This window comes from Equus asinus, chromosome 2, assembly GCF_041296235.1.
Source record: "Equus asinus isolate D_3611 breed Donkey chromosome 2, EquAss-T2T_v2, whole genome shotgun sequence".
Classification (NCBI taxonomy): domain Eukaryota; kingdom Metazoa; phylum Chordata; class Mammalia; order Perissodactyla; family Equidae; genus Equus; species Equus asinus.
Window position 1 is genome coordinate 20,661,735 of NC_091791.1, and position 19,447 is coordinate 20,681,181.

Below are 19,447 nucleotides of genomic sequence, written 5' to 3' on the forward strand. Positions count from 1 at the left end.
ATGAGATAATGGATCTCAGAGCTAATCGAAGTCTATAATCAAGCACAAAAGTACAATCTAGAATAGGCCCAAACTGGAAACAACCCAAATGCCCATCAACAGACGAATGAATAAACAAAAGGTGGTCCATATATATCCACAATGCAATACTCCTCAACACTAAAAAGAAACCAACTATCAATGTATCCAACAATTTGGATGAATCTCAAAATAACTATGCTGAATGAAAGAAGCCAGGCAGAAACAGTGCATACTGTATGATTCCCTTTATACAAAATTCTAGAATGCAAACCACTATTTAGTGACAGAAGAGAAAGCCGTGGTTACCTGGGGATTGAGGTGTGGGGAGGGAAGGATTACAAAGGAGTATCAGGAAATTTGGGGGGTGATGAATATGTTCACTATCTTGATCGTGGTGGTGGTCCCACAGGTCATATGTCAAACTGATCAAATTGTACATTTTAAATATGTGCACTTCATTAACATTAGTTTTACCTCAATAGAGCTATTTTTTAAAAAAAAACAGAATGAGATATCATTTTCCTCCTAACAGATTGGTAAAGATTAAAAACTGATAATATCCGAGGCTGGTCCCGTGGGCAAGTGGTTAAGTTTGCGCACTCCACTTCAGCTGCCCAGGGTTTTGCGGGTTCCGATCCTGGGCACGGACATGGCAACACTCATCAGGCCATGCTGAGGCAGCATCCCACATAGCACAACCAGAAAGACCAACAACTAGAATATACAATTATGTACTGGGGAGCTTTTGGGAGAAGAAGAAGAAAAAAAGAAGATTGGCAACAGATGTTAGCTCAGGTGCCAATATTTGAAAAAAGTTATCTAAAAAACTGATAACATCCAATGACATGGAGAATGAGAACTCTCCCTCAAGGGAGCAGTGAAAACTGGTATAATCTTTCTGGAGTGCAATTTAGTCACAATTATGAAAATGTGCAATGCAAATATCTATGACTCCCCTCCCCCCAACAGCCCCCCCCCACCCCCCGCTAGGACACTGTCCTACAGAAATGCTGGCATGCACACAAAGGTGACAGCGTGTTTGGAAGGGAACAGAGCATAGAGGCAGCATGGCTCCATGAATCACACTCCTGGGGTTGGAATCCTGACTCCAGTCTTTGCTGATCACTAGCTTTGTAACCCTGGATCTCAGATTTCTTATCTGTAAAATAGGGATAAAATTATTACCTAGCTCATTGGTGTTTTGAGAGAGTTAAAAGAGATAAGCACTAGGAATGGTGCCTGCATGGTAAATAATAAAAATAAAAGCTTAACTATTAGAGCATTTTCATAATGCAAAAAAAATTGAAAATATCCTAAAAGCTCACCACTAGAGGAATGATCAGTAATTTATGGTACATCTTTTAAGATGGAATATTCGCAGTGGTTAAGAATACATTCTCTTTGTACTGACTTGAAGAGATCTCTAGGACCCACTATTAAGTTAAAAGAGCAAATTACAGAACATTATGTGTATAGTGATCCCGTTTTTGTGGGAGAAAAATTATCTGTGGGTATGAAAGTGGCTACTGCTAGAGTCGGGGAGAGACTGGAGGGCAGCGATACATATAACATTTACTTTATATGGTTCTTATTTTTTAAATGTGTTGTAATAACCTTTCACATTTTTTGCAATGAAAAACAATAATAAAAAGACGTGAATTATAAGGTAGCATAATTTATTCTTAATTAGTGCTTGTGTATATCATACAGATTCTAAGTTCTTGGATGACGAGAGACTTGTGCTACATTTCTTGATTCCCCCAGAGCGCCTTGCACAGCGCCATACTATCCAGTAAGTATTGCTGACTGAATGAATGCATAAAGAATGCATGAAGGAACTGTCTGGCACCTTTTTCCTGAAAGACAACCTTTGCAACTGTTTCCCAGGGTTAAAATACCCAGGGGCCTTAGTTCATTCTAAGGTCAGTAGTTCCTTTTTTTAGTTGTTGTCCTGTGGCATGTTGGACGCTATGCAGCAAATTTAGCCCTTAAAAAAAAAGGCGTTTGCTCTTCAAATCTGACTCTATGAAAATGGTACACTTGGAGGACACAAACAGTAAGAAATTTTTTAAAGGAGATGAAAAAGAGAAACTTGATGGAAAGCATGAGCCTCCATAATGAGTGAGCAGACACGCGGTCACTAGTCATTACATAAGGCACGCTTATCTTGCTTCCTTGTGACAGCTTCCCAAGAGACACCATCCAAGCTCTCTCTCTGAGCAGCTGCTACTACTCCTTTGTCTTATTGCTTTCCAACCTTTCGGAGTCAATGTAAAGACTCAGAGATGACATGGGCTGGAGTGGGGGTCACTGGGGTAGCAACGGTGTCAGAAGCTCCCAGGGAACTTTCTTAAACTATCTTCACTCCCTTCCCTGAGACTGTAGTTACCACTCCTCTTTGAAAACATGTCCTGGGCGATTCCACTTTTAACCCTCCTCCTCGCTATCCCCCCCACCCCCAACACTTCCACCATTGAAAAGCCACTGATTTGGAACAATTCCGTATTACAGGTGAAGAAACTCAGCCTCAGGAACCCCCAACCCATCATCCCCTATGAGGACTCTGCGTTTGCACATTGCCTGCCAGAGGCCCGAGCCATCCCCCTCTCAGTGTCCCCAGCCGGCTGGTCCCCTCAGCAGTGCCCTGATCTCCATTCTGCCTCTGGCTGGGTTGCCTTCCCTGGCCAGGTGAGTTCTGACAGTACCGCTCACTCCCAAGGCCTCCAGGAAAAATATTTTTACATCTTTCTCTCTTTTACTCCTTGTCTTACTAATAACGGACTTGAGGGGCCAGAAAAAGCAAAAAACATTCTGAGTATGACTTGTCTGAGGACACGCAGTCACCCAGTAAGTGGAATAGGAAGGACAGGGGTCTGGGTCTCTCTCTGTTCAGTGCTCCCTCTATCAGCTGTGTAGGGTCTGCCCCAGATGCAGCCTATTCAGCATCATTGCCTCAGAGTTGGTCCTTCAAAGAGAAAAAAATGTAGCGTTGTTTTAGGAAGAACTGGGGCAAGGAGGGCAGGGAAGTAGAAGAAGGGAGTCAATTCTGTTGATTTTGTGGTGGCCACTGGGCCTCTGCTTCTTCCCTGCCTGAATAAGGGCTGCATGGTCCGGAATAACGCATTCCCTGATGCAAAAACAAGTTTCTCAGCTCTGGCTCCCGCGGCAGTGCCCTGAGAGGCCTGGCCCCATGAGGTCTCTGGTCTACTACGGGAGACTGAAATTGCAAGAGACTGTAAAACAGTAGCTCGCAAAACCTAGGTTACCGCCTCAGACATTAGAAACAACAACAAAATGACAAAAAGCTCTCTCAAGCTCTTAGATGTTACTACAGAACTGTCATTTCCTGGAGCTGCATGCTCAGGAAGGACAGTGTATTTCACCTACCTAGAGGAATGCTAAGTTCACTGAATACATCCTCTGGTTCCCAAGATGGCAAAGAAAGGGGCTGTTTCAGCTCCACTTCGGTGTATTCCGGTGACCTCACGTCCAGAGTTTTCATTTCCATATACCTGGAGCTTTCTGCAGAACAGGAGCCAAGGCAAAGACCAATGAACCACAACACGCCTCCAAGAACCCCTGCAATTCTGTTCCTTGTGCTGCGTGATGGGGATCGCTCCCTTGGACTGCTTAATAATATGAGAGTAGGGCGAGGACTTCTAATTAGAACCAAAGTGCTATAGTTAAGAGCTTTTTCCACTGCCAAAGAATGTGACACACAAGAAAACTTGGCAGATCTTTGCAATGGTCCCGGGTGGGGGTGCTGGCTGCTGAGGCCTTCGCTTGGGATGATCCACCCGCATGCTCCCCAACTCAGTATCACTCCATCTCTGCAGGCAGAGGAATTACGGAAGGGCAAAAATTGTGGTGACGTTCACAGGAGCACTGAGGCTGGCAGGAACGGCAATGCCATTCTCACCCCAAGCTTGTCGAGCAGTGTTATTAAATAGGAACTCCAAACACTGGGTAAGCGAATAAGCCACTGACACCAGTGCATATTGGGACCTATCCCACAAAATAAAAGGGGTTCAACCAGAGCAAGGTGAACATCTTGCTCCTCCTTTATTCTTGCCTTCTTTAGACACAACCCAGGCCTCAGCGTTACTCTAGCAACAAAGGCAGCTCATGGCAGTTTCCATGGAGACGTAGATCCACACAGGTGAAAAACAGCTCAGGTCAGCTTGACATGGAAGCCAGGCCAAGCCTCCAGCTCACCTGCCAGCTTGTGCCAGCCACAGAGCACTGGACTGAAATGTTTATTTTTAAGTCTTTCCTCTATAGTTTCTGTCCCCGACTCTTGTCCCCCTTACTTCAACCTCTGGAATGCTCCAAGGTCTGTGTGAAATGAATCTCTCTAGTTATTTTCACTGGGAGAACAGTGACGGCTACTCACGCTCCCTGCCCCCAAAGCCCTTGATGGATCTTAGTTTCCACTTGGCAGAGAAGCTAGGGCTTAGCCTATTTTAAACTCTGTCTTTCATGATGTCATAGTGCTAGGCACAGCACTACATCACCTCCCATGGAGGCGGAGGCGAGCCCGCCTCCAAGTCTTGTTTCACCGTCAGACCCTGGAGAAAAGTGCGTCTGAGGGAGTAAGGGGAAGCCCCTTAGTGAGTCCCTCATTCTTCCCTCTGCCCGCTCCTTTCTCTGCCTCCCACACTCCTGCCCCCCTGGCTCAGGCCTCACAGAATAACGACCTGGGTGGTCCCCTGTTATGCAGGCACAAGGGGCTGCTTGCTGATCCTGAGGAACCGAAGCTCCTTCAGCTGATAACTGAAAACTTTTGCTAATTTTAGTTGTCAGAGTCCACTGGGTTCCCGCAAATTCAGAGAAGACCATCTTATCTGAGTTTAAAATGTGTGGTCTCCTATCTGATTTTCTTTAGGCCATTTGCCTAAAAGCCCTAACAGTATAGCTAGGCTTTTAGCAGCTTGCTTTCTGCACCAGTTTTAACTCTGGTTGAAACCTTACTTATGCTCCTTCCAGCCTAAACATGCCCACACACTTCTCTAGGGTAGCAGTGGGCCCATCAACCCGACCGCACAGGGAGAAGAGGGAGGTAGTTACCCGGGGTCGACACTCCTCGGCAAGCTTGGCTTTGGAGGTCGGTGTCGGTGGGGGGGCTGGCTTTCTCCTCCAAGGGGCTGCCTTCACAAGCCCCATCTTCAGGGGTCCCCCTGGCCTTGCAGTCATCGAGAAATGGGCTAGGCTGCCGGGCCCTCTCCTCTGCTGGCTTGGGGGAAGACATTTGCTGGAGCGTAGGGGCCAGATGAGCATCTGAGCCCTCTGCTCCCTTTGCCTGCTCCTGGTAGCAACCTGAACCCTCCAGTGAGAGGCCTGTCTCACATTCAGCTGGCTTCCACTCAGCATCCAGATTTAGGCCAGGCATTTCCACGTCCATGTCACTGGGACCGCTCGTGGAAGCAGAAGGCAGTTCTTTGGGCGACTTGAGGCTGATTTCTGCAGCCCCATTACCTATGGTCTTGCCTCCCTCCTTGGTGAAATCTTTGGGTAAGTCCAGGTGTAAGGCGGTCGTCACACAGGGGCACATTTCGGGGCAGATTTTGTCCTTCTGGTCAATGGGTTCGATTTCTTCCAGCTCTGGGATGTCCGGTTCCATGATAAAATCTTCTTCCTCCCCAACCTCGTCCACTGTAACCAGCTCCTCCATGTTCGTGGGGTACCAGCTCTCCACCTCGGCCTCACTTCCACTCTCCCAATCTTGCTCCTGAACAAAAATGCAGAATGGAGGTCAGAGGGTGGCTGAGGAGTGGGTCTTTGTATTCAACCAGAGGGCATAAACCTTGACCACGGGACCCCTCAAACCAGAAAGATCCTGAGCATTCTTACTTCTACCTGGGAACATTTACTGGGTAATTAGAGGCTGTAAACCACTCAAGTCCCACATCACTGATTCATCCCTAGGATGAGGCTCAAAACAGCCCAGGATTTGGAATAAACCCTTAATGCTTAATCCACCATGTTTAAAGTGGCAGAAAGAATTTCAACACCTGGTACATTAGAGGTGCTTAATACGTAGTTTTTGAATGAATGAATGATTAAGTTAGAAACTCTAAATAAATCAACTTGCTGGAGCCATTTCTTTGCACGTGGGGCATCGCTAAACGTAACTGTGGCCAAGCCCCTACAAAATTTCCCCAAGCACCCTCTCTCAGCAAGGGGGCAACTTCCCTAGCCAAGGCTCGTACTTGGGCCCTGCTGAACTTTCCCCTGGTGCCCCCAGCAGCCCACGGACCCAGCAGCCAGATTTAGGAGAGCGGCTTCCCTGCCAACGATACTCATCTCTCCACCTCCCCTGACTAGAAAGGCACAAAGCTGGCTGCGTTCCAAGGACCTTTCTTTTTGCTGTGGAAGCCCCAGCACTGTAACTGGGTTTTTCATTTTAATTAAGTAAAATAATCTTTACAAGCATAATAGATGTCTTGTTAATCCCAGAGTCTGGGCCTGCTGAGGTCAGGGCCCTGGTTTGAGTACCCAAAACCCCCCCTCATGGGAGCCCCTCCCAGGGGACCTGCCTATTTTGGGAGCCTGGCTCTGGAGCCCGAGTCTTTTTCGGGCACATGTTTTCTCTTATGAGCACAGCCAAGTTGCTGGAGAGTGCGGCAGAGCTCAGGCACGTAGTAAAGAGCTCCTCAATCAAGACTGTGCAACAACCCCAGGCAAAGCCATTCCTCCAAGAAGCGCTGGGAGGACGGCTTCATTCACTGAACCGCTGGTGGGGTCTCTGGCACATCCCACACAGCAGGGCTTCACTGGGCAGGACAGGGACTCTGTAACTCAATCCCCGATGCCTGTCGTGCAGATGTGGCTATACTGCCGGCATTTAGGACAAACTTTACCTTCTTTGTCCTTGTGTTTTCAGGATCAAAGGACTCTGCTTCTTTCTCCTGCCTGCCCACTGATGGGGGCCTTTCTTCCATGCCCTCCTGTTCCTCTTTTCCAGTCTTGCAATTGCAAAAGGAAGAACAGAACAAACCAAATCAACCGTGAGCGGGCGGCAGAGAAATGAGGGAGTGCTATGAGAAAAAGAATGGCAATGGGCACAGCTAACAGTTGTCAGTTGTGCTGCACACACAACATTTCCTTTATTCTCACAAAACCCCTCAGAAGCAGGTGCTATTATCACTTTCATTATACAGATGAGGAAACTAAGGCTCAGAGAGGTTAAGTAACTTTGCTCAAGGTCACACAGACAAATGGAGGCATAGAAATGTCTTAATGACTGGCCTGATATCTTTAGGGGGGCTGAAATCCCTAGCAAACTGGGGAGTTTTTGCATCTGTGAAACCCGCAGACAGTGAAGGTAAGTGAAAATCCCAAGAGTGAACTCACATTGGGATTAACAACCATCATGGTGACATGTCCCCAACAGATCCGTCACAGCCATAAAAAATCACATCCAGGTCCCTTATGGGTAGGAAGAGAGTTGTCACCCAACAGGGGCCTCTCTCACCTCCCTTTTGCCCTATCTCTGCCCTGGAGCTATGGCCCAAACTAGCAATCCCTTCCCTTCTTCCTGCTACTACTCCCTCCCTCCGATCAAGTCCCTCAACATACTGCGCATGTCTGGGAAATCGAACGGAAAGCAGGTGTTTGGTTTGAGAATTCGGGCCACTGAACAGCCTTAAAACAGGGGTCAGCAAACTTTACTCTTCCAGCCAAAGCGGACCCAGGGCCTCTCTATGTACAGTCTGTGAACTAACAATGCTTTCCCCATTTGTAAATAGTTGCCATTTAAATGATTACATAAGTACCTTCATAATATCCTCAATTTTGACTCTTGGCCCACGTAGCCTAAAATATTTACTTTCTGGCGTTTTGTAGAAACAGTTTGCCAACCCCCTATTTTAGAAGTTTTTGGAGGATATTCTCCCATGACTTAAACTTTGGCCCCCAAACCAATGACTATTCCTAGGCTTCCTCAGGGGCAAGTGGCATTTTTCTCAACATTTTTGGCTGAGGTTGGTGCAACATAAGCAACTCTAGTTGTGATTTCTTACAACCAGACACACCCCTCTGGAGCTGACAAAGAGCCAGCTGGGGCAGGAGCACAGGGCTGACTGGTCGAGCCAGTTATTACCGGACAGGGAAAGACAGTTCCAGTCCTCAAGTCCTTGCTGTCTCCAGGGTTTGGAGCGGAAGATTCCACGGAAAGGGGTGCGCTAGTCTTCTGAGCTAACCTAAGAGCAAAGCAGCTCTCAATGCTTTTTCAGCCATCAGAACCCATAGCTTCTAATAACAGGGGACCACTTTTCTTTATTTTTATCTCCCTGAATAAATTATCCATGGCCCTCCCTTCCCAAAATAAATAATCTTTCCCCTTCTCAAGCAGTTCCTCCAGCCACACTCCTAGGTCAACACAGTAAAAGGACCCCATCCAGTTCAAGCTGGGAGAGGCAGGGACAGCGTGGCCTGGCTGGAGCCTCCGCCAGACAGACCCCTGCCCTTCCTCCCTGCAGGCACAGGAACCAGAGCAGCACCTGGCCATGCATCCCTTGCCCTGGGAACACTTCCAGATCAGAGCGGCAGCTTAAGGGGAACAGACAATGCAACCAAAGCACCTGGCTGCCCACACCAGCTCACGGACCAAGATATTAGAGGTCCCAACTGTTGCAAGCAGAGCTCTACTACCACAGGGCCAGGGCTACTGCTAAGCCACACCCCAGTTGGTCTCCCACTTCCACCCTGTCACCTCATCCTAAGTCTATTCTCCCCAAGGCAATCAAGAATGATCACTCCAAAATGCAAAACTATGATGGCCTCATTGAACCTTCCTGCTTAAACGTTCTCTTCCCGTTGCACTTAGGATAAAGATAAAACTCCTTAATCTGCCTACAAGGCCCTGCGTGATGTGGCCCCTGTTGAAAAATCAGCCTCACCTCCCACCATTCTAACCCTGGCCTTCTCTGCTCCAGCAACACTGGCCTCTAGCCACAGGGCCCTTGCACATGCTGGTCCCTCTGTCTGCTCTCCTTCCTTTTCACTCAGTAAATACCCACCATTCCTTTAAATCTCAACAGTCACATCCTAACCCAGGGAAGTCTCTGATTTGTTACAGGCACTAACAGCACTGTATACCTCCATCTCCTTCTTAGCACCTTAACACTCACACTTTTCTACTCATTTGAGGAATTATTTGATTAGTGTATCTTCCCACTAGACCATGAGCTCCATGAGATCGGGAGTCATTTCAGCTTTCACTCACAACTGCAGCCCCAGTGCTAGGTGCTCCATGGACGCTGGGCAATAAAAGAATGGAGACCGGTAGGAGGGGGTGGAGGGAAAAACAAGTTCGCACCTGCCTCCCGGCATGCTCGAGTCTGTCTCTGGGCTCTGAATCTAGCACAAGTGTTTTTGTCATTTCTCCCTCCTATGGATTGTTTATACTGGGGGCTTCTGGGGACCCCTGGGCTGCATCTGGCCCACAGACATGTTTTAGTCTATACAGCTTCTAAAACATGGGAAATTTCACACAGATATCCAGACTTTGGTCTTGCTCTTAGAAATGGGAGCTCTATCGGCACAGGGCACGCATGTGGCATGGCAGCCATAGAATGGAGCTGAGCAGTGGCTGGCTGCCCCCCACGTATGGGCACCTGCTCCTTGGTCTGCCATGGTCCCATCTCTCCACCTTGGCGTCACTCATGCTCTCTGGTCTGTGTCACCTGCCTGGCTTCCCTCCTCTAGGCATTGATCCCCCTTCCAGTTAGGCGAAGGAGTGCTGCTTCCCGTGTCCTCCCTCTTCGATGACGATTTCTTGCCTTCTTCCTATGGCCTTGTGATCAGGGATGGGTCTCCTGCATGGACCTGGCTGCCCACAGCACTCAGCAGCATACATGCTGGCTTCTCTTGCACGGCACTTTCTCCAGAGATCCACAGGGTTTCTAACCAGCACAAGCTCATTTAATTCCTACAATGGCCTGTGACCACACCCATTTTACAAACAAGAACATTGAGGCAGAGAAGAACACAGTGTGACCTCGTTCTCAGAAGCCAGACCTTTGCCTCCAGAGTCTGGGTTCAGTCATTCATTCCTTCAGCAGATACTCACTGAACGCCCTCTGTGCCAAGCCCTAATGTAGGGACTGGGGACACAGCAGTGGGCACAGCTGACAAAAATTCCTGCCCTTGGAGAGGTTACATTTGGGGGGTGAGGGGAGGGGGATAGACACTAAATAAAATAAATAAAGATGTCAGGGGAGAGGCTAGAAGGAGATGGGTGTGACAGAGAAAAGGAAGCAGGAAGCAAGAGAAGCAGGTCCAGATGTTGTGAATTTATGTAGTGACCAGAAATAAACTTGTAGAGAATGTGACAAGTTAAGACAAAGGAGGTGAGGAGGGAGCCATGTGGACTTCTGGGGTCGGGTGGGGGGTCCTAGGCAGGAGAGCACATGTAAAGGCCCTGTGGTGGGAGGGGCCTGGTATATTAGAAGAAAGCCTACTGCCTGCATCCCTGAGTTCAGTCACTGCCTGTTATCTGACTCTTAGGGCAGCCATGTGTGGACCTGTGTTGTTCTCAAGATTGTGACACAGAATTTGCGATCAATGAGGAAAACTTTTTTTTCTGCTGATATTCCACCAAATGCGGGCTGCCTGCCTCCAAACCCACAGATACAATCTGTTGGGGCCTCTAGCAAGTCCCTTCTGACCCCACTCTAGAGCTATTAGAGGCAGAACCAACTAGAGGGACAGAATTGTGGGAAACCATGGGGCTTTCTGGAAATCCTTTTTGCATCGCAGCTCTTGGGATGGTCCATCATGTACATGATCTTAAATGAGTGATGTTGTGCAAACCAATGAAGGCAGGGTGCATGAAACAGTGGGAGAAGTGAGGTTACCAGAGAAGAGTCTCAGAGCGTGGGTTGGAGGGCAAAGGGGCAGCTCCACCCCTTTGCCAAGGAGACAAAGGGTCCTAGACCGGCAGTAAGTGTGTGAGGTCCAGGCCTGAGCCCCTGCCAACTCTTGTTCTTGGCCCCTCTGAGCCACTGGCCCATCACCAGCCCCTAGGACACCTCCAAGCGTATACTTCTCCTTAAAAACATCCACTGGTTCACAGGTCCTCGGGATCCAGTTCAAGTCCTAAGCAAGGCACACCAGGTCCTTCATGAGCCCACCCCACCCTCTTCCTTAATCTCTTCTCCCAAGCTTGCCCATTCTATGCCAGTCAGGAAAAACCATCCCAGACTTTGAGATGGGTAAAAAAGATTACTGGGTGTCCTTTCGATGGAATGTTGGACAGTTGCCCAGCACCCTCCCAGGCTATCTGATTCTGTAGGAGTCTGCACTTTATCTTGAATTGAGCTATTTTGCAACTCTGTAAATTGCAGAAAACTAATAGTAGTGCAAACAATTCTTGTACACAGAGATGCAAAGGAACTTTATCTGGTGGAGATGCAACTGATTCCCAGTTCCCTGTGGAACAGGCCAGTTTCACATCTATTAGTAAATTCATTTCAGCATTCCTGATTGTCTCTCTATGTTACCCGCTCTTTAGAGTCCCCTTTGAACTGTCTTTTATATCTTACTGGTTATCTCATTAATTAATGAGTTAAATAACATCTTTGACATGTGTGCATTTTATGTTTGCACAAGAGCATAATTTTACTTTTCAAAAACATCATCCTTTAATATGCCCTAAAGATGCAGCCACATGGAGACTCCCCAAGGTTCTTCAAAACAGTCTGTCTTTCTCACTTTTGCTCTCGCCGCTTCCCAAACTGCCTTCTTCCCCACTCTCAATGCCCAGATCAAATGTCACCTCCTTGAGGAAGCTTTCCTCCTCTCCCAGGGCAGAGTTCACTGCCTCCAGAGTAGCTCATCCACTGCTTGACTCCAGCACGGTCCCCACTGTGTGTGAATCGTGTTTGTAGGTCTGCTTCCACCATTAGACCTTGGTCTCGGCCATCACATGGACTAGGTCCTATGCCTTGGGACCCCCTGTGCCCCTGAGCTTTGGCCCTCCACCAATGCAAGTAGGAGTGAATGCAGAAATACTGCCCAAAAGTGTGACATGTCAGTCTTCATGGAGTTGAGAAGTGAGCTCCTCATTTGCACTTAGCCATTGTCACCAACTTCTGGGTTCAGACTAGAAGATATGCATGCAGGATTCTTAAAATTGGGTTCTTTATGCAGACCCTCCTCCCCCTGCCACCTCCACTATCTCACTCCTACTTAAATGTAGGGGGTTCTGGCAAGAAGGAAGTGTAAGCCGAGATAGAATATAGACCTGGTGCCCAGAGTCCTCCTGGTGACCCACTGTGTGAACTGAAGTCATGCAGCAGGTTATAGGCCCTTTCAGATGCTTGGATGAAAGGTACTAGCCAGTTGCCGAGCATTTTTATTACAGTGGAAGTGAAACACTATGGACAGTGTCTAGAGAAACACACCAAGCCCTGGGTACCCAGTATAGTCTAGTGGGTGTTGGCTGCTTCTCCTTTACCACCTCTCATGGAAGCCCCAGGATTGGTAGATGCTTTTGGCAGGAGAGAGGATAGAGTGGACCAAAGATCTAATCTCTGTTGGTAGAGGGTGTGGGTGAAACACCTCAGGGCCACTCCACCCTGGACAAACAGGACCACAGAGGGCTTTGCATCACACCCCTCCCTAACTGCTAGTAAAAGCAGCAGGGTGCCGTAGGATTTGGAGCCAGATGACCAGGTATAATTCCGGGTCTGCTATTTCCTGACTGTGTGTCCTGGGGCAACTAACTTAGGTTCTCTGTGCCTCAGTTTCCTCCTCTACAGTAATAATGCTATTATTACTATGACTACCTCTTAGGGTTGCTGTGAGGATTAAATGATTAGATGACTTGATTGAGATAAAGTGTTTAGCACAGGGCCTGGCACAGAGTACACATTCAGTAAGTGTTTCACTCATTCAATAAATGTTCATCAGCATTATATTAGCATTATTCTCCCTTGAGACCTGCCTCGCCTCACCTGGGGAACAAATGGCATCATTACCTCATTCTCTGCCATTCGGCTTTCTTTTCTATCATCGGCTCCTTCTTGGTCTCTATCAGGTCTCCTGGTTCTGTTTTTCTCACTCTGCTTAGACTTGGTGCTGTCAGGGGCCCGAATCTTTGGCTCCAGCCCGTCCTCCTTGCCAGAGTCGTCTGGGTGGGGATGTCTGCTCTCCCGCAGCCTGGCCTCGTCTTTCCTCCTGGACCTCCCGGAGGTGTCCTGCTGCTGCTTTAGATACTTGTCCGATTTGCCTTTGGGCTCTTTCCGGTAGTAGCCGTCTTCTCGGCTTTTGTACCCGGATGCCGAGTGGAGCGGGTTGGGGGACCCAGTCCTCGGGTGCTTTTCTCGGTGGCCCCTCCCTCCTTCGAGTCGCTCGTCTAACTCGGCTTTGTCTAGTGGGCGGGGATAGTGTTTGCGGTCAGGTGCCCAAGTGTCCGTCCTGTCCCTCTTGTCCTCCCCGTTCTCCCTCCAGGGGGCCGGGTCTCGCTCTTCCTCCCTCCTGGCGTAGGGAGAGTGCTCCCACGAGTCCCGGCCGCTGCCCCAGTCGGCCCGGGAGGGGCCGGGAGGGCTGTGGGAAGAGCTGCAGGAGGTGAAGCTGGGAGTATGGGACCTCGGCGACAGTGACCTGCTCACGGGACTGCGAGACCGCGGCCTTTCTGGGCCGTATCTGTGAGGAAGCAAAGAAGCAGTTTTTAGAATCTGCCTGCCCCACCCCTGCCCCCCACTCCCCGACCCTGGCCCAATACCCAGCTATACCCAGTCTCTCGCACAGACCTACTGTGCACATAACCCCATCCAGCCCTATACTCTTCACCACAACTGTACGGACGGCACAGAGTGCTGTAGAGAAAGATTTTCCTCCCTCCCGGCTTGCAGGAGGAGGGATCTTCCTAAGCACAGTCCTGGCTGCTCTCTGCCCCTTTACTCATTCTGCTCCTGGGAATTGGGATGAATAATTGGACTGGTTTGGCTCAGCCCCATCTTTCTTCCTCTTGGAAGTCAGCTACGCTCAGGGAACAGGCAGCTTGCCTTTTGGGGGCATACTGGGTGTGGGGTGTGAAAGAGGTTGCCCTGCCCTGGCAAGGCTGCCTAACCCTGGGGTTCAATTAGCCCGCCTCTTGGCCACAAGACTGAAGCCGCTTCTCCACTTGGCCTCCATGGAATAAAGGTGACCTCTTGGCCTCCATTTTTCTTGTTTATTTCTCATCTCAATTTGTTGGAATCCTGGGCATGGTAGAGGGGTGCTAATTACTGGGGGATGGCTGGGGGCAGGCTCAGAGATTCCAAAAACAAAGAATTAGGAAAGCATTTTAGAGCTGGAGGGATCTTAGAGCTCTGACCTGCCCATGTTTCAGATGAAGAAACTGAAAACAGAAAAGGACCCTGATTTGTCCAAGGTTCAGAGCAAGACCTCCTAGTGCCCCCAACCCCGCACCCCCTCATGTGCACGCTCTGCCACTGAACTGCGGCCGCCACAGTGTGGCTTTATACGTGTCTTTAAAAAAATGCTAATAACCACATTTCTTAAAAAACAAACACAAAAATCCCAAACCTGAGCAGCTACATACAAAGATACACACACACACACACACACACACACACCCCTACACTCTGAAGGCTATTTGGTTATTAAGCAGATCAACTGAATCATACTCAATATTCTAAAAAGATGGGAAATTTTCATTTGCTTCCCAAATACAGGAAAACCATACAGCCCTCACAGACGAGGGGACACCCAGATATGGCTCCCTAAGACCAGGCTGCCTTGACCATTGCTGGGGAAACAGCTTGGGCTCAGCCGTGGACAGTGAGGTTAGAGCACCAACTGTGGCAGCTCTGGGTAAGAACCACAGAATGTGCTGGCCAAGTGCCCACTCCTGCTCTTTTCTACCTTGGCTTTCTCCACAGGGACTGTCTTTGAAGGGTAGTGACAGTGGTAAACTTGAAGTCCCAGCTTGGCATGGTCACAATTTCAGTTGGAAGTAATGAGTTGGAAAACAATGCATTCAATGTTCAGAGTAAGTGGTCAAGTGATTGGGGTACTAGCCAAGTGACTGCTTTTTGGGGGGCCATCTGCATTCCTGTTCCTACAACTACATTCAGCTCATGAAAAATCAAGAGCTGGCTCTAAACAGAACACACACACACACACACACACACACACACGCACACTTTCAGGCTGTTTCAGCAGAGTGTAGACTTGCCTTAAAGGGCCACATATCAACAGACCCCCACCTATTCCCCCTTCCAACAAAGGAGGAACAGCTGAGAGGTAGCCTAGCATCTTGCATTTTCCTGAGGTTTCACCTGAGCAGCACTTCTGGACTGGACTGATGTGTTCTGTTGGGCACATGGCAAGGTAGAGCCCAGAAAGGCTGAAGGACACGGCAGGGCAAGGGCAGGGCACGGTGTGACTCAAATACCGCTAAGAATGAAGAAAAGGAGAGAGTTCCAACTGCTCAGAATCTGTCCTGAGACCTAAGGCCAAGGCCTCACCTGTCTGCTTCCCGGAACATGTCCCTCTCCCTCTGGGAATGGATGTCCTGGATGATGGCAGCCACGGTTTTCCCAGGTTTCTAGGCAAAGTCAGAGAGGTCACCATCAGACCAAAGAGAGCCTTGCAAACACCAAAGGAAAGCAGCTAAGCTAGGACTTGAGTTCATTGCCCAGTCCACCAAAGGGGGAAGAGTGCCTTTTTAGGGGAAGAAAAAGTTTGACCGAGGGGGTGAGGAGTGTGTGCATAATGCTGAATGGTGGTGGGCTGAGTGGTCCAGGGGACATGGTGTCCATTGAGCTGGGGAAGGAAGGAGCCTGGTGCTCACCATCCACATGTGGGGAAAAAGCAGCCTTTGTTAATACCTGCCTCCCACCCCCTCTTGAATAAGGGAAAATATCTGAAATGTGAACAGAAGGAAGGGAAAGAGGGAGGGAGGAAGGAAGGCATTATAACTTGGAAAGAGAGTTGAAGATCACTGAATGCAGCCTCCACATTTTACACATGTAGAAACTGAGACCCAGAGAGGTCGAGGCACAGTTCTGCCCTGCACAACTCCCATCACCAGCCACACTGTATTCTGTGTAGATGGTGACTCCTGGAGTTGTGCTGGGGTAAGGAACACATTCTAGGTCATAGAGACCACTAGAGAATCAGGACTTGACAACAGGCATTTTAACTCCAGGATCCTTTCCATGCCCCATGCTCCCTTCAACACCTTAACTCCAGCATGTTCCTCCTCAGGAATCATTTGTGCTCAGTGTAAATCTATGAGGTGGGTGGCATAGACTGTGAGCCACATTTCACAGCTGAGAATGCCAGGGACCCTTTCCAGAAGTCACTATACAGTGGCTGTACCAGGACAAGACCATCTCCAGCCCCAAAATCCCAACCAAAGCCCTTTCCTAAACCCAGAATGGACAAACAATAATGAAACAATATATAATCAATGATTAAAAAAAGAAATTCATGAGCACAAAAGAAATAGGGGAAGCATCTTCAAAAAGACTACACAGAATTCATCCATGCAGTTAAAATGTATGGAACAGTGTGGATTTTATGGTATGTGAATTAAATTTCAATAAAGCCAACATTAAAAAAAAATAAAAATAAAAGGGGGAGCCACTTCAGCAGCCTGGGTTCAGTTCCCAGGCACGGACCTACACCACTCATCAGTAGCCATGCTGTGGCAGTGACTCACATACAAAGCAGAGGAAGATTGGCACAGATGTTAGCTCAGGGTGAATCTTCCTCAGCAAAAAGAAAAAAGAACTCGAAATCCTCAGTCTGTAATGTCAGATTTGGACAAAGAATTTTATTAAGAAATCTAATCAACTGCTCGTTTTATCCTCAATTTTTTTCTGTGTAGTTTACAAAGAATAAGGAAATCTTAGAGCTATAGGAATGTTAGGTGTCAACACATATCTCATTTTACAGATGGGAAAACCAGGGCCAGAACTAGGAAGTGAGCCACGTGATCTGCTGGGCCTAGAATTCTATGGGTCCTCTCAGTACATGGCTGCTTATCAGTGTTACGGTTGAGATTGAGAGTTGGGCTGGGAGAGAATGAAGGAGGAGCTGCCTGTGGTTTCAGGGCAAGAAATCAGGGCTAGGATTTAGGAAAGGGACATAAAATGTTCACACCAGGGTGGGGTCCCTTGTCAGCTCTAAATGCAAAAGGAAAGAACATCAACGAGAAGGCAGTGATCCCTTCCCCTGTGTTGATGAAGTAGGAGGTCAGCAAGTCAGTTGTTCAAATTGAACAACTGTTCAATTTGTTCAACACGTCAGTTGAACAAATCCCTGTTCAAGAAAAGGCCCAACCTTAGCACTGGTCAGGATATCCACCGGAAAAGGGCCCCACAGTTCTTCTGATCATAGCTGTGAAGGTTGACCTTCTATAGGAGTATGAAAGCGCCGCCTACAAGTACCCACATCACCCAGGCCCTTCACTGTCACCTAGCACCTCAACTGCTTAAACTGGACCATAAGCAGAGACCCAACGCCAAGCCAGGAAAGAAGCTGGGGCTGCCCAGGACGCCTCCTTCCACCCCACCCAAGGCCGCCTGTCCTTCTGCCAGGGTTATTTGTCACTACCTGGGGGTAGAATGAGAAGGTTCATCTGAAGGTGACCCCACTGAGTGGGTCTTCGTCCTGCCTGCCCACCTTGGGCCACAAAGAGGAAGTTGCCTACTGTACCATCATGGGAAAGGCCAGGCTGGGACAGCTGCTCCCAGAAGACCTGCTGTGGGACTGCCTCCACCCAGGCCAACACAGGGGCAAACCAAGCCCTGGAGAGCTGGCGGAGCCCTCAGGACCACGTGCAGGGACATGTGACAAGATCTGCCATCACCAGGGAGGCCACATCCTGGTCCCAAATCCATGGCTCACACTGCCAAGCTGGAATAGGCAAATGTTAAAGAATATGCCCCAAACTGGGTTAAATGTACCCCATGGCAACTTTTCAGAGCATACAAATTCCCTGAGGGGGTTGGATGAGGATTTTCTGTAGCAAAAAGAGTCCCCATGGTCCCAAATACTTTTCTTCCGCTCTTCTGGAACCTCAGATCCTCTTGATTGTTCTTTCCAGCCCAGACCCAGAAAAGCCTGGGGTGGGGAGAGGAGGATGGCCAGGTCAGGGGCAGCTGAGGTTTTGCAGATTTCCCGGAGGCAGCACGAGGCATGGGGGGTGGGAGGACGGTAAGACCTGCGAGGAGGGGCTAGTCAGGCCAATGTCAGAGGCAGAAGCATTCCAGCAGCTCATGGTCCCCTCCACACCTCCCTCATCACAGACAGCACCCCTTTATGCTCTTCCCCTCTGGGGTGCCCCCTGATGAGTAGAGCCAGACAATCAGGACCACAGGTGAAAACATCTCCTTGTGGCCCATGAAATGCCCCAGGGGTCAAAGAGATGCGCCTAGAGTTCTCTGGGGGCTGGAAGAGCCTCTTCTTGGCTTAAACATTTCCCTGCCCTTTATTTTCCCAACCACAGAACATCCTCCTGGGGCCACCTGCAGCCCAGTTGATGAGGATTTTAGGCTGGTTACTTTTAAAACTGCAGGTGAGAAGCAGGCTCAGAGGACTGGAATTTGCTTGCTCTTTGAGAGATATTTGCATTTGTGAAGGAAGGGGGACTGACCTTGTAGGGACCTGAAATTGGCCACCCCAGGATATGTCTCTTTGGCATCGGGATTGCTTGGGGCTGATTGCTTTTGATAAACTGGGACAGGGAGGGAGGCTCTGGGGAATGGAACTTGCCCTTGTTGGGACACATTTACATTTGTAAGGTAAATCTCTATCTGTAAAAGGTGCCTCCCTCTCTGTACCAGGAAGAAGAGAGATGACCTTGTCCCTAGAAACTCTTAATGGGGAAGGCAAGAATTTAAGTTGGCTGCTGTCTGGCAATCTCATGTAACTGATTTAGGGTGGTGGCTTCTGACCTTTACTTAATCCGATTTGATTCTTGTCTAAAAGGCATGGGATCACCCAATGACCAGACCCCACCTGCACTGATACCATTTTAACTCTTTTTCATGTTCTTTCCTTTGTCTTGTAAAGAGATGACTCACATAACCATGCCTTATAAAATTAGCCTTAACCCTCAACTTGGGGCAGCAGCAGCGGCTCCTCCTGCCCGTGGGCCCTGTCCCCACGCAGCAGCTCTGACTGCCCATGGGTCCTGTCCCCATGCTATTCCACACTATTCTCTAAATAAAAGAGCACTACAGCCAGATCTTGAGAGTCCAAGAAATCTTTCTTTCGACTCCTCGGCTCACCGACCCCGCACCACAGTGTCCTCTGAAGTTACTTCTATTCAGGTGCCACATCCCCAGGAAGGCAGGGCATTAGGTTGTTAATCTTCACATAGGCAGCACCAGCACAGAGTCCCTCACAGAATAGGTGCTCCATAATACCTGTTCCAAGATGAATGGCTGTGGCTGCAGAGAAG

At 48.8% G+C, this 19,447-nt stretch overlaps 1 protein-coding gene across 6 annotated transcripts in view; it reads right to left on the minus strand.

The window, feature by feature from the left end:
• RBM20 (RNA binding motif protein 20) overlaps positions 1 to 19,447 on the minus strand; it is a 189,713-nt gene that overhangs the window by 10,789 nt on the left and 159,477 nt on the right. For all 6 annotated transcript variants that reach the window (XM_044750960.2, XM_070483295.1, XM_070483299.1 and 3 more), the window contains exons 8-12: positions 15,501 to 15,580; positions 13,005 to 13,671; positions 6,882 to 6,986; positions 5,089 to 5,749; positions 3,409 to 3,543 (exon numbers count right to left, since the gene is read on the minus strand). In XM_044750960.2, the coding sequence (XP_044606895.2) occupies positions 3,409 to 3,543; positions 5,089 to 5,749; positions 6,882 to 6,986; positions 13,005 to 13,671; positions 15,501 to 15,580 (1,648 nt within the window). The remainder of the gene's footprint in view (positions 1 to 3,408; positions 3,544 to 5,088; positions 5,750 to 6,881; positions 6,987 to 13,004; positions 13,672 to 15,500; positions 15,581 to 19,447) is intronic.